The sequence below is a fragment of the Lacerta agilis genome, chromosome 12, assembly GCF_009819535.1.
Source record: "Lacerta agilis isolate rLacAgi1 chromosome 12, rLacAgi1.pri, whole genome shotgun sequence".
In the NCBI taxonomy this organism is placed as follows: Eukaryota; Metazoa; Chordata; class Lepidosauria; order Squamata; family Lacertidae; genus Lacerta; species Lacerta agilis.
Window position 1 is genome coordinate 47,831,993 of NC_046323.1, and position 15,066 is coordinate 47,847,058.

The following is a 15,066-nucleotide window of genomic DNA, read 5'->3' on the forward strand; positions in this document are numbered from 1 at the left end:
GTGTATATAGTTGTAAAATAAACCATATATCTTAAAACACTACACTCTCTGATGTGCCTGAATTCCCAACTGAAATGCCCCTGGAATCTCGCTACCGATCAGCAGAGGTTGGGGGGTGGTGTGCGACCTTTGTAAGAATATCTCCATATTTACAAGGCTAGTTCCACCCACGTTTTACAGGCAGGGAGGGGTCTTCTTCCCCACAGAGGGGAGATGAAAGCGAAAGAGGGTCCCGTGCTGCAGCCATTTATCCCTTCCTTTACCCCAGCGAAACCAAATATTGGAAGATTCGAGATTTATTTGCACGGTACATAGCTAAACTGTGGAACTCGCTGCAACAGGAGGTAATGCTAGCCACCAACAAAGAAAGCTTTAAAAGAAGATCCGACAAACTCAAAGAGGAGACAGCTATCTATGGCTAGCTACAGAGCTGGAGGCAGCGATGCTTCTGAGTGCTGGTTGCTAAAAAGCACCGGAAGGGAGTGCTCTTGTGTTCAAATCCTGCTTGGTGGTTTCCCACAGGCGCCATCTGGTTGGCCACTGAGAAAAGGATGCTGGACTGGATGGGTCATTGGCCTGATCCAGCAGGCTGTTCTTATGTTCTTAAGTGCTGATTCCACTCTAGCCCTCATCCTCCAGCTCCAATCTGGCTGCTAGACTTGGAGTGGGATGAAGGAGCCACCTCTACGTTGACCTCCTTCCTGCTTTCTGTAAGGAAATCATTGCAAGAAACAGCTAAGCACCAAAGGCCTCCAAGCCCTTGAAATAAATCTTTGTCGTCCCAGAGTGGTAGCTGCATCTCTGCTGCCATAGAGATTAAGCCATGCATGTCCATGTTATCAGGTTGGCCATTGCCCCTCTCAAGAGGCTTCTCGTGCATCTCCAGTAGGGGGTCATTACAGTGAGAGGTAGGGGTTTTCACTCCTCAGACAACACATTGCGGCACACCTAGATGGAGTCAGTTCAACGTTTGGGGGTGTGTCAGCAAGGCGTCCCCTCAGGTCTCTTTCACATGTAGAATGAGTGGGTGTGAGGTTGCAGCATTGCGTGCACAGGGTTCCCCCCGTGAAACAGCGCACAGAGAGACCAGCACACATACAACTGTGCACATTTGGAAACCATGTGCAAAGCAAGTGTACAGAAACCAAGTGCATGTGAATCAGGCCTTGGTAGGGCAATAGCTGAGTGGTATGGGAAGGGTTAGTCTTCTGAGCAACTGCAAAAAGATTACGGGTTTAAAAGGAATTAGATCTTCTCCAAGTCAGTTCACAATAAAAACACGGAAAGCTAAGCACGCAACAAGAACAGATTCAGCTACGGTGAAGCCATTTGCAACTGCTGACTCAAAGCAGTGATCAGCTCTTTAATGTATAAAAGCTCTGAGAATTGCAACAGCAAAGTCTACCTTGAGCAGGGGTCTCTAGGGTGAGAGTGGGCACAGCCACCTGCATTTATTCTGGAGGAGCCCTATTAAATTCCACACGACTTCTACAGTGTAATTGATTTGTGGAAAGCATCCTTGGCGTTCTCCTCCCCAGGGTCTGCTAAAGCAATACATCGTCTGTATATCAGCCCTTGATACATTTGGGGTGGGTACAATTAGGATTAAATTACTGTTACATCATCAGACTTCACAAAGAGTAATCTCTCCATCAGCTTCTAGGAAATCATGGCTAGAAAAATTGCCCAGGCAAATTAAACAGAAGAGAAATGCCACCTTAATTCCCTGGTTCAAAGCATCTTCCTTGTTCCTTAAAAAAAATTCTTGCAACTCTGACTAAGGGCCATTTCACACATTACAAGCAATCTAGGGTTGCCCTATTCCTTTAGGTATTCATTTTCACCTTTAGCACCCTAAACAATTTGAGAGCAGGTCATCTTAAGGACCTGCTGCATCCATATGAACCTGCCTAGGTTGTAAAATGGATTTTCAGCGACCCTGTTCTCTAGACCACCACTAAACTATCTTTGATGGGCAGCAACCAGAGACAGGGCTTTTTAGTGGTGACTCCACATCTTCGGAATTCCATCCCCAGGGAAATATGCATTAACCCATCAATGCTGTAAACATAATCCATGCTCTTTCCTCATTACATCCATATTTCTGGATTGGTTCTTGGTCTGTTTATTGTATTATAGCAATGGCAGCAACATGGCTACAATAATATATACACATCATGGTGATTCTTGATATGTTCATCATATTCCAGAAGATGCTGTATCAACAAAACATGCAGTGGCTATATTGGTCAGACAGGGAGGTCGAAAGTGTTAAGTTCCTGTCTGGGCAGCAACCAGTGGTTTTATGTGTTATTCTGCAATGTGCCATGTACATGAAATATGTTACATAAAGAATAACAATGGTGAATAGAACAGCTTTCTATCCAGTTGTTTCTGCTTTTTCATGAATTGTTTCCAGATGAGCAATTGAGTTATGACTTTGTATAAGCATTCTTTCTGCCTGTAGGTAAGCTATGAGCTAGGGTGGCCATGATTCAAAAGGTGGAAATCCGGACACAAAAGTTTTTGAGCTTTTTTAAGTTTTGCCCAAAGTTCTTGAGCTGCTTTTGCAAAATAAAAAAATTAAGGAATCAAGTTTTTGAGCTATTTTTAAGGAGGTTCGCCAAAATGTAGACTTCAGATTTCCCTAGACATTTTAGTGATTTCCACCCAGACACTGTTTCCGGCTGCCATATTCCAGCTATGTCTGGGAAATTCAGGGCATACAGCAACCTTAGATGAGCAAGTAGCTCCCTACCCTTCTACCTCAATTTAGAACAGGCCTACCTCAAATTGGGATAACTGGGATCCATTGGGACTGGGCTCGAATCAAACAATTTAAACTCAGACCCACTGAACACAGCTGCGGCCCAATCAGCAGCAGGGTGGGGCCTAAAGGCCTTCCAGGCCCCAATTCCACTCCCCCATAGACTCTCACTTTCCAGACTTAATTGGACGGGAAGGAAGTCTTCTGGCAGCAGAGGGCTCAGCCTTAAAGTCTGGATACTCTTCCATTGCAGACAGGAAGAATGCAGTTCTTAATTTTCACTGGCTCAATCCACTAACCCAGAATGCACTGGTAAGTGCAGTTCTCATGCTTCCTGCTGGCAATGAGCACTCCCTGCCCTCGCTTGCATCCCCAGGTTCCATGTGAGACGTATAGAAGACTCCCCACCAAATTAGAAATCTGAAATAAGAACCAATAAGAACCTGCATGAACCAACAACACAGGGGAAAGGTAAACGCTTGCCAAACTTCTTGGCCGGTGCATCAAAGGAGCCCTCTATTTCCAGACCAGAAAGAGCCATACTCTGGTCCCATAGGGGCCAGCAAGTTATATTCTCTGTGGGCTTAAGATCACGTCAATGCAGCAAGAGAGCCAGTGTGGTGTGGTGGTTAAGACTTGTAATCTGGTGAACCGGGTTCGTGTCTCCGCTCCTCCACCTGCAGCTGCTGGGTGACCTTGGGCTAGTCACACTTCTTTGAAGTCTCTCAGCCCCACTCACCTCACAGAGTGTTTGTTGTGGGGGAGGAAGGGAAAGGAGAATGTGAGCCGCTTTGAGACTCCTTCAGGTAGTGATAAAGCAGGATATCAAATCCAAACTCTTCTCTTCATCAAGAAAAAAAATCACAGTCATCACAGCAATGAGAGATGATTCTAACATAAAGATTATGATAACCTTTCACAGATCCTTTCCTTTTCATGCAGCTAGAAAAAAAATGAGCAGTGCTAAAGGTAGTATGGTAAAAAAATGGCAGGTGTTCATAATGTGAGGGGGGTGGGGTCTTCTTGGATTCCTCAATAAGAGAACCATTGCTTGGTGTCTGAGTGGCACTGTGTCTGCTTAAAGGTGTGCTTGACGAGCGTCTACACATTAGACCTCTTGCCTTTGTCTGTAAACAGCTGGCCATCTCTAGCTTTGTCACTTTTAGGAGACACTGCCGCTTCCCCCTCAAAGGCATCATCAAGTTCTCCAGTAACACTGCGGTAGGATGGAGGAATAGATTCCAAGGATGTTGTGTGGGACTTGTCTGTGTCTGTGATATAGTTTTCATTCATTAGCTGTGCAAGGAGACCTTCTTGTTCCGGAGCATCTTCGTCAAGGATATCTCCGTCGCTGGTTTTGTGTCGGTGTAAGAAAGAGGCCTGCTTCATGGAACGCTGCAGCAAATGACTCCGGAAGGCCTTCTGTATAACAGTGGCAGATGCCTCCTCATATTTCCACCTGAGCGTGGTGGTGATTGGTTCGTAAGAAGCCTTGGATGGGTTTGCTGCCATGAATTTCTCCTCCATTTGTTGCTTAAGGGTGTCCATCTCTCCAGAGTCTCCGAGAACCCTTTTGGTAAAAGCAAAGAGGATGTCCAAGCAGTGGATCCTATCCCCAGTTGCCATGGGAAGATCCATAGCCATCAGCTCACGCACATTTGGCTTCCGTATGCGCAAGGGCTCTGCCAGAGTATGAGCAAAGTTAGAAAGTTCAGAGAATGAAATAAACTGGGTAGCTTTAGGGTCAAACTTCTCCCACACTTCATAAAACATTTCGAAGTCATCGTCACCTAAAGGTTCAGTGCTCTCTTCTGTGGCAACATTGAAGTTCTCCAGAATAACTGCAATGTACATATTTACAACTATGAGAAAGGATATAATTATGTAAGTGACAAAGAACAGGATGCCTACAGCTGGGCTCCCACAGTCACCCTTGGAGAAAGTTGACGTCATGCCGAGGTTCGGGTCACAGAATGGAGGCCCAGTGTTCAATATGGGGCTGAGGAGTCCATCCCAGCCGGCAGACGTGGTGATTTGGAAGAGGCACAGCATACTGTTGGGAAAGGTCTCAAAGTTGAACATGTCATCAATCCCAGCCTCCCTTCTGACGTAGGCAAAGTTGGCCATGCCAAAAACGGCGTAAATGAACATGACTAGGAAAAGCAGGAGGCCAATGTTGAACAATGCAGGGAGGGACATCATCAGGGCAAAGAGAAGAGTCCTGATCCCTCTGGCGGATCGGATCAAGCGGAGTATGCGCCCTATTCGCACCAGACGTATCACCCGGAAAAGTGTAGGTGAAAATGAAACCACAATGCCGGAAAGCAGGCTGCCTGAAGGGGAGAAATAAGCAACGGAAATCTTGAATGAACTAGATGGCTGCTCAGCAGGCTAATCCTTAATTGTTTAAAGTTAAAAGAAGTCACTTCTGCATTTTCTATTGTATTCCTAATAAAATGTTGTTGCTGGTTCCTTCTGATTCCTTCCTGGGGGCTTTTAAAACATAGTTTTGGAAGTGGAAGTCATAGTTCTAAAATGCCATGTAATTAATTTTGGGCACAGTTCACCTAGAGTTGAGCACTTTAAAAATCCAATTTCTCAGGGTTCCCTCTCTGGTGGACTCCACATGGCAACCTCAGGGGACACAATCCCTCTTTGACCACAGCTCCCAGGTTTTCCTGGGACACCATACATTTACATCATATTTGACGTATGTGGCTGTCCCTAAAGAATGATCAGAACTGTTGTTTGCCCCCTGGCAAAGCTACAATTCCAGCACCCTTAACAAATTACCATTTATTGGATTCTTCGGAGGACGTCGCGTGCTTGAAATGCAATTCAAATGTGTGGTGTATGTGATGAGGTTTAAAATGCTTCAACTCTGGTTGAGTTGCTAAGAGCTAGGCAAGAGCGCATTGTTCTGTACCGACTTACCGACAATTGACATGATCACGACCACAAGGTCAAAAATGTTCCATCCGTTGGTGAAATAGTAGTATCTCAGAGCCACCAGCTTCATGACACACTCTATTGTGAAGATGACGATAAAGAGGGTGTTTATTTTGTTAAGAACGAATGTCTTTCCTTCAGACTGGTCATCTGTCTCCACCATCATCGTGACCATATTAAGGCAGATGAGGGCCATGATGGCAACATCGAAAGCTTGGCGAGTTACGATGTCGAAGAGGAATCCTTGGTATTTGTTCTAGAGGCAAGGGGAGAAAGATTCTCCAGGATTTGATGTAGAATCAATACTTAACTACATGTTATCCTTCAATAATTTAGTCAGACAACAACTTATATCAAAATTTGCTTAAACCTCCTCCCCCCCCAAGAAAAGGAAGGAAGGAAGGAAGGAAGGATCACATATCCCTTTCAGGTGGAAAGAGTTGTCTTTCATTTGTTATTGGGGGCTTTTCCACAGCAAGTGGAATTTCGAGTTAAATGTAAAAAAAGAGAGGACATTCTGGCATTTCGATGAGAATGATGCTGTGCTGACGCCATGAAAATCCTTGCATGCCTGAGCTGCATTGATTCCACAATAAACTCACATCCAGAAGCACCCTGAGTCCCGTCACTGCTTCCAATATACTGAAGGAAATGTGAGATTACTTACAATTTATCCAATGGAAGCATTCCCTCACTGCCTTTAACATTTCCATTTAATTCCCTATTGCAATAACATACCAGAGTGCTCTTAATTCTCAATCCCAAGATTAAACTTTGTATTCACCAATTAAGTTTGCTCTGCATCAATCAGTCTATTAATCGTACATTAGCAGCCTTATTCCTTTTTACACTTCTGTTTGCCTATTGGAAGTCTTTTATCTAGAACAGTTGGCGTGTACTCACCAGTGGCCGTGGGATGGGTTTTTGAGGTTTCTTGGACCCCAGTTTTTTCATGGCATTATAATATTTTTTTTGTTCCTCCGTCATGAAGATGTCTTCTCCACCAAACTGCAAGGAGATAACACAACTAACATTATTGGGTGCAGAGTATATATTGTTTGGCCACAAGAGGGGCCTGAGCGCCAGAGCACTCTCCCCTCCTGCAGTTTCCTGCACAACTGGTGTTCAGAAGCATGCACCTCCTGTTCTAATACTGCCTTTTGCCACCAAAGAGCAAGCACAAGGCTGATTTCCCATTTGGGATAACAGATGCTTTAGGGATGTTGGAGAATTCCAGCAAAAAAGGAAGAAGAAATGTAAACGGCTTCGTTTCATGCATTCACCTGGGATCAGAAACGGAAATTAGTCAACGAATTCAATTGGTATCTGTTTGCATTTTTGTCAATAATAAGAATAAGAATAGTAATTTATTTATACCCCAGCCACTCTGGGCAGCTCCTAACAGAATTAAAAGCACAAAATAACCTCAGACATTAAAAACTTCCCTAAACATTGTTTCATTTCCTCTACATTGAAATGACCGTGAGTGGGCAGCAAGAGGAATAACATAGAATTTGAAAGAAACTGAACTGCAGTTGAACAGAAATGGCACAGATTGTGATGGATGTAAATTGGAATGGAAATCACTGCCTTCTTACATCCCTAATCCTTCTGCTATCTTTTTTCCTCAAAGAGGTTTATATCTTATCTTAATGCTTCAGTGCATAGGTTAGAGATAAAGGATCTTTTTAGCTGTTATATGATGTCAGGTGACTGGCAGGTGGGCGTGGTTCTCCAGATACAGCCTGTGGGCCCAACAGAAAGGCCTGCTGAGTCTAATTGTCTGATGGGTGTGGAAAACCTGTGGACGACTGTTAACGACTGCAATTGGTCTTACAGGAAAAAGCAAGGAGTGAGATGGCCTATCTGCCAATCACCCATTCCCACCACCCTTCTGAGTAATACCCCTCCCCACTCTCTCACTATATATAGGGGTCTGGTGACTTCTGTTTCAGTGTATCTGAAGAAGTGTGCATGCACACGAAAGCTCATACCAAGAACAAACTTAGTTGGTCTCTAAGGTGCTACTGGAAGGAATTTTTTATTTATTTATTTTGTTTTGACTATGGCAGACCAACACGGCTACCTACCTGTAACTCTAATTAAGCCTAATTAAGGTCAGAGTTTCCCCATCAGAAGCATGAATTTTCTTTCACTAATGGAGGCTGGTCCAGTAGAGGGTACCCATCTAACCAGTCTGATTCTTCACGGGTTCATTAACAAGCGTTAAGGAAACAGAAACACTTTCTATATACTTGCCTTTTTCTTCTGTTGATTAAAATTATCAATAATGACACCAACGAAAAGGTTCAGAGTGAAGAAGGAGCCACAGATGATGAAAATCACAAAATAGATGTACATGTATTTGTTAGCTTCCCATTTGGGCTGGTATTCCACCTGCAAATACGAAAAGCACATTGAAACGTGACTGAGAAAAGGAAAGGGGGGGGGAGAAGGCGAGAAAGGCAATTAAAGTGGGTAGGTTTGTGGCGACCCCTTGTTAACATTTTCCTCATTGGTTGCTGTACCAAGAGGTGGTGGCTGCCTTTGGAGCTAAGCAGCTACAGCGCTGTCTCTGAGCAATTATTCGGAGAGGTTTGCAAGAGGGAAGTAGACATTTATCATGGGATCACTGAAGTTGCCCTCTGGCTCATTTATAAATCTCTTCCCATTGCCACAGTAAGTCACTTATGATGAATCTGCTTATAGCTCATTCTTTCACTAAGACAGTCAGAGCAGTTTATATATGGAGAGGCCCAGAGAGGCTGCCATCCAGACTGCTTACAGGAGCAAACCTCTTTTGCTGCAGCAGTAGAACTGTGCCATGTACCTTTCATGGGGGAAGGGAAGCTTAACATGTTATTGCGGATGGGGGGGAAAGGTTGGCTCAGTTTGCATTTAAAGGCAAACCTTTGTAATTTGCACTTTCCAAAACAATATGCAAACTGAAACACAGCCATCCTTCAAAATTCACACTTCTCCAAATTTGGCAATACAGATCTCCAACACGTGTTAAAAAAAATAATATGCACATGCTAGGTTAAACTGCGAATATAAAAATGCTTATATTCATTAAAATAACATACAAACGTGCATTATATTGAGGGAAATTGCTTTGCAAAAATGTATATCTTAGGCAAACTTGCACACAAACGTGTGTACATTAGGAGAAATTTGCTGGTGAATTTTCAGGAGGATTTTGCAAAAAAATGGAAACTTATGTGGAAATATGAAGAACAGGACTTAAGATTGGAAAACTGAGGAACTGAGAGAAACTGCAACTTACATTTTCAGCCCTGGCTACCCATTACCCTCCTAATATATATGTGTGTCATATTCCCCTTCCGGACCTATTTTTTTTTCCTGTGGAGGAAATGTTATATATATATATTTCCCAGTTTCCCCACTACAGATGGGAAATCTGTGGGGAGGAGCTTTAAGATGTTGCTGCCACTCTCAGTCACAACTTCCAAGAGAGACTGTTCACAGAGCTCCTGTGCAATGCCTAGTTTGGTTCCCTGCCTTCACACAACACATTTTTTGGAAAGCCCACCCCTGTATAAAACTGATCACTGTGGGAAAGCCTAACCATATTATACTGGAATTTAGGGAAACAGCAGTGCCTCACATAAATGTACAACCCCTGTGTGATAATTTTACAGCTCCATTGCGCTGGTTTTGAATTGGCCCTTCAGGATCTCATACTGTGTGATGCAAAATTGCTTTGTCTCCTGTTTGGGTTTTCCTTAACAATACTTGAAAGACTGTTTTGGGGGGGGGGTTTGCCTGTGCTGAAGGCAGGCTAAATCACCCAGGGTGACTTAGCGAGACCTTTTGCTGGTTATTGAAAAGGCAAGTGTTTGATAATTACAGTTAATTGGCACTGCAGGAGCAAGACTGCTATGTACAAAGCTGACCTCCCAGGCTGTCTGCCCAATTTAACCCCTTTATTTACAGCTTTAGTTCTATGAAAATGATCACACTTAGGCACTCTGAGGGCCACATTAGATCATGTTGTGCTAAATGTTACCCTGCCTTGCTCCAAATCACTGGCTGCCATGGTGGGTGGTTCTGGGAAATAAAGAACACTGGCAAAACAAGGATGAATTCTACTAGATGTTACTGAGAGAAATGGAGGACATTAGACTGGATAAGCCTGAGCTAGACACACAACTGTCATTTTCAGTGGCAGCAATAATAATAATAATAATAATAATAATAATAATAATATTTTTATTGTTTGTACCCCACTCATCTGACTGGGTTGCCCATCTGACTGGGTTGTATATGCTTCCAGCATATACAAAAACAAAACATGAAACATTAAAAAGCTTCCCTATACAGGGCTGCCTTCAGATGTCTTCTAAAAGTTGTATAGTTATTTATCTCCTTGACATCTGACGGGAGGGCGTTCCACAGGGTGGGCGCCACCACCAAGAAGGCCCTCTGCCTGGTTCCCTGTAACTTCGCTTCTCACTGTAAGGGAACCGCCAGAAGGCCTCTCAGAGCAACATGCCACACATTAACATTAATTTAGTTTGATTCTTCAGCGAGTTCCCTTACATTACTATTACACCACTGAGCAGGTGAAAAGAAGAGAAGAGTGAGCATGTGCATTTCTGTGACTTACATCAGTTGAATCTGCTGCTGCATACATTATGTCCATCCAACCTTTGAAAGTTGCCTAGAGGAAAAAAACAGACTAATATAAATATGATTAAGGTACGTCAATAGGTGTGCTGAAAGAGGGTGGGGGAAAACATAGTGAATCTTTTTGAATTCTTTGCATCAGTCTTCACTCAGAATATATTGTGCAGATATCTACACCTGCCTTTGAGTAAATTTAGGCCAGTGACCCAAAGGGTGCTGGTTTCTTGGATATGACGCCAGTCCCGCTCGGCTCAAGCTGTGAGGCACCAGCACTGATGAGCTAGCCAAACCTCAGTGGTAGAAAGCATGCTTTGCACACAAGACTCTTTGATTCAGTCCCTGACATCTTCGGTTGATAAACTTAAGTAGCAAAACTTAGAAAGACCCTCACCTGAGACCTTGGAGAGCCACTGCCAATCAGAGTAGGCAGTGCTGTTCCAAATGGGTTTGGCTAAATCAAGCAGAGTTGGCAAAAGGTGGTGTTTGAGAGGTAACAGGCAAAGTAACAAGCCACCAGGTCCAAAGGGCATTCATAGAATCATAGAATCATAGAGTTGGAAGAGACCACAAGGGCCATCCAGTCCAACCCCCTGCCAAGCAGGAAACACCATCAAAGCATTCCTGACAGATGGCTGTCAAGCCTCTGCTTAAAGACCTCCAAAGAAGGAGACTCCACCACACTCCTTGGTAGCAAATTCCACTGCCGAACAGCTCTCACTGTCAGGAAGTTCTTCCTAATGTCTAGGTGGAATCTTCTTTCTTGTACTTTGAATCCATTGCTCCGTGTCCGCTTCTCTGGAGCAGCAGAAAACAACCTTTCTCCCTCCTCTATATGACATCCTTTTATATATTTGAACATGGCTATCATATCACCCCTTAACCTTCTCTTCTCCAGGCTAAACATACCCAGCTCCCTAAGCCATTCCTCATAAGGCATCGTTTCCAGGCCTTTGGCCATTTTGGTTTCCCGGAGTCCTTAGAGGATATTACTAATGTTCTGAGCACAGTATGTTCAATATTTAACAAGTATTTTTAAACAACTTGACACAAAACAAAGGATTAGAAAGTAGCTGTTTGTTTGTTCGTAGCCATTATTATTATTATTATTATTATTATTATTATTATTATTATATATACCCCACCCATCTGGCTGGGTTTTCCCAGCCACTCTGGGCAGCTTCCAACAGAATATTAAAATGCAATAATATATTAAACATTAAAAGCTTCCCTAAACAGAGCCAGTGTGGTGTAGTGGTTAAGAGCAGTAGACTCGTAATCTGGGGAACCGGGTTTGCGTCTCCGCTCCTCCACATGCAGCTGCTGGGTGACCTTGGGCTAGTCACACTTCTCTGAAGTCTCTCAGCCCCACTCACCTCACAGAGTGTTTGTTGTGGGGGAGGAAGGGAAAGGAGAATGTTAGCCGCTTTGAGACTCCTTCGGGTAGTGAAAAGCGGGGTATCAAATCCAAACTCTTCTTCTTCTTCTAAAAGTCTGGTAGTTGTTTTTTTCTTTGACATCTGATGGGAGGGTGTGACGAACCTCCACCTCAAACTCTCCCCTTGTTACTAAGTTACGTTTTTACTCAGGTGTTCTGGGTTAAATTAACTCTCCCCCACCTGTCCCTTTGAGGTCCGTCTGTTACTGTCTTTCCCTTTATTTAATAAACTGGGAATCTCTTAGTAACAGGGGTTTTACTGTCCAGCGGACATGGCCGGTTATTTCCACTGCTCTGGGCTTTGGGGTTAAACCTCTCTTTTGCCTATAGTTCAGGGCCTCTCTTTATTAAATCCCCTCACTATACCAGTTGACTAAGCCCTCTTAGCAACTTTGTGGCAAACCCAGGTTTCTCGCCCACTAGCCCCTCCTGAGGGAACTCTAAGACACAAACTATCTTCTTTCAGATTAGTTTTACCCTTTACCTGAACTCCCCTCCTCAAGATCTTAGATAACCTGCTGGACCAAAAGAACGACTTGGCTCAAAAACAAGAGATCTTTATTTAGTACAAAGCATAGCGGTTTCAGTATAGGTTCATAAGCTTAGTTGGTTAACAGTGTATATTCTTTGTTTCATCAACATAAACATAAACACATCTTTAATGTTCCTAACCTAACCTAAACCTAACTTCTCCCCACACCCTCCTTCTTCAGTCACCGCTCTCCAACCCCCCAATCAACCACCCTAACGGCTGCTCCCTCCTTTTAAATAGTGGAATGTCCCGCCTCCCAAGGGTGTCTGTCACTCTAACTGGGGATTCCATTAACCCTTAAAACTCCCTGGGTCTCTAAACAGCCCCTAACTATAACCTGATTCATCACAGAGGGCGTTCTACAGGGTGGGTGCCACTACCGAGAAGGCCCTCTGCCTGGTTCCCTGTAACTTGGCTTCTCGTAACGAGGGAACCGCCAGAAGGCCCTCAGAGCTGGACCTCGGTGAACGATGGGGGTGGAGACGCTCCTTCCGGATTTATAGACCATTCAGTCACAAAATTCTCTATGTGATGCACATAATTAACTTATGGCTATAGGTCATTATACACACAGAAGAACAAGTGTTACTTAGAAAGAAAGAGAATGGCTTTTGAAAGAAGGAACTAAGGGAGTTATTCCAGCAACAGCAGCTATCGTAAAAGTCTTGCTTTTAGGTATCACTGAAGGCAACAGCACCAGCAGTGGAGGTAGAAAGGAAAGAGAGAATGGGTATCATAGAATGCGGAGACAGATGCATTGTGCTGTAAGACCTACCACTTGGAGAAGAGCCAGGTAGCCAGAGCCAACGTTGTCAAAATTCACTTTAACTGTAGTCCAATATAATATCCCATCGGTACTGTTGTGCTCCTTACAGTCACTCAAGTTAGTAATTATGGTCTCATTTATGCTGGCATTTTCTTCAGTCATGTTAACGCATTTTCCAAACTTTCCTGCAAACAAGTTGACTCCCACAATGCTGAAGATGAGCCAGAAAATGAGGCAGACCAGAAGAACATTCATAATAGATGGGATGGCGCCTACCAAAGCATTCACCACCACCTTTGGGGGAAGAGAAAGTGAATGAAACGATTTTTTTTAAAAAAAAATCATAATAAAAACATAACTTTATAAAAACAACTTACCTCAAATAAATTAATATTCAATAACCCACCAGAATATAATAGTACACAATGAAATTAAATATCAGCAAACAATATTTAAACAGAGATTCACTCTTAACAATTATAATAAATAACTACCAAATTACAATCCATAAAAATATCAGTCACAATGCATAAAATACCACAATACATACAAAAACAAAATACCACAATACATACAAAAACAAAATACCACAATACATACAAAACAAAGACACACAACTTATAATTTTTTAAAAAAAATAATAATAATAATCCATGAACTTCACCATAATATATCTAAATAACAAGAAGGAGAAAAGATTCCAGGGCAATAAACTGTCCCTTTCAACCTCTCTCCTCCCACACGTGCCCCCAAATATAAATTGTGGATTCAGACTGCATACTGAATGCCCCTACTCAAACCCATTCATAGGAAAGCTACGTCAGATCAGATCAGCAGAAGTATATTTAATCTCGACAAAGCATGTTCATGTTGAAACTGCACCTTAATAAGTTTACTAGTCCTTGCTACTAGTCCATCTAGACTCAGTCCAAGCATGACAGATTCAAGTCGGTGTTCTCATGCAGTGTTAGGGATCATGATGGGGCATAGAGAAGGGGGTCGTCTCTTAGGCATATTTGAACCAAGCGGTAAAGTGCTTTAGAGATGAGAAATAGCACCCTGTGTTGCACACAGAACACAGTAGGGAGCCATTGGAGGCAGTGGGACACCTCAGTAAAGAGGTGGCTTATTTCAAGAACGTGATGGCGCTACATTCCATGGAGATAACCTGGTGCCATTTTGAAATTTTGGATGTCTTCTGTATAACAGCAACAGGCTGCTCTTCCCCTTGGAGTAAATCTGATTTTCAAAGTAATTTGAAGAACATGATTTGATCTCTGCAGCCTTAAATCCACTCCCATGGTCCCCATACTCTAATGTTTCCATACTATTTACCGTCAAAGTTAACTACTGTGTTGTGGGTAACAAAGATGTCTCCTGGACGTCTATTGCCACTGCTATCTTTCTAGAGAAAGAGGCGCTGGAACGCACCATGAGCGCCTCCCTTGTTCTCTTAGAATGGCAATAGCACCCACCTGAGAAGGGCTGGAACTGAGTTTCGGTGAGTTCTGGCTGGAAAAAAAGGCCTGTCTATTGCCAACAATACAGAACAGGTTCATAAACATCTCATGACTCCCAGAAATCTTTGATGTGCCAAATGGGAATCCCTGTTCCAATTTCCTTTACCACCACCACCCCATCACAATAACCTTCAAAAGAAACAATTTACAAACCAAAAGCCTTTTCATAGGGCTAATGTTCAGTGGTGGCGCTCAATCAACTTACCCTCATCCCTTCAAATCGTGACAGGGCTCTTAATGGCCTCAAAGCTCTTAGGGTCCGGAGAGACTTTATGGGACCCATGTCAGATTCTCCGGCCAAAGTTGCTACGAGGGTTACTAAGGAGACCTGCAAAAAAAAAGTAGCGAGGGGAGATGTTAAGTAGCAAAAACACAAAGGAACAATTTCACTATGTATCTTAATCTGCCTCCTTGCCATGCACAAACATTTTTCATACATGCTAAAGA

General features: G+C 43.2%; 1 protein-coding gene across 1 annotated transcript in view; it reads right to left on the reverse strand.

Moving 5' to 3' along the window:
* Nucleotides 1-3,656: 3,656 nt before the first annotated feature.
* The window catches only part of LOC117056001 (sodium channel protein type 5 subunit alpha-like), a 48,260-nt gene continuing 36,850 nt past the window's right edge, over nt 3,657-15,066 (reverse strand). The window contains exons 19-25 of the mRNA XM_033165985.1: nt 14,825-14,947; nt 13,109-13,393; nt 10,347-10,400; nt 7,976-8,113; nt 6,620-6,724; nt 5,702-5,972; nt 3,657-5,100 (exon numbers count right to left, since the gene is read on the reverse strand). Coding sequence (XP_033021876.1) covers nt 3,869-5,100; nt 5,702-5,972; nt 6,620-6,724; nt 7,976-8,113; nt 10,347-10,400; nt 13,109-13,393; nt 14,825-14,947 — 2,208 coding nt within the window. The 3' untranslated portion in view covers nt 3,657-3,868. The remainder of the gene's footprint in view (nt 5,101-5,701; nt 5,973-6,619; nt 6,725-7,975; nt 8,114-10,346; nt 10,401-13,108; nt 13,394-14,824; nt 14,948-15,066) is intronic.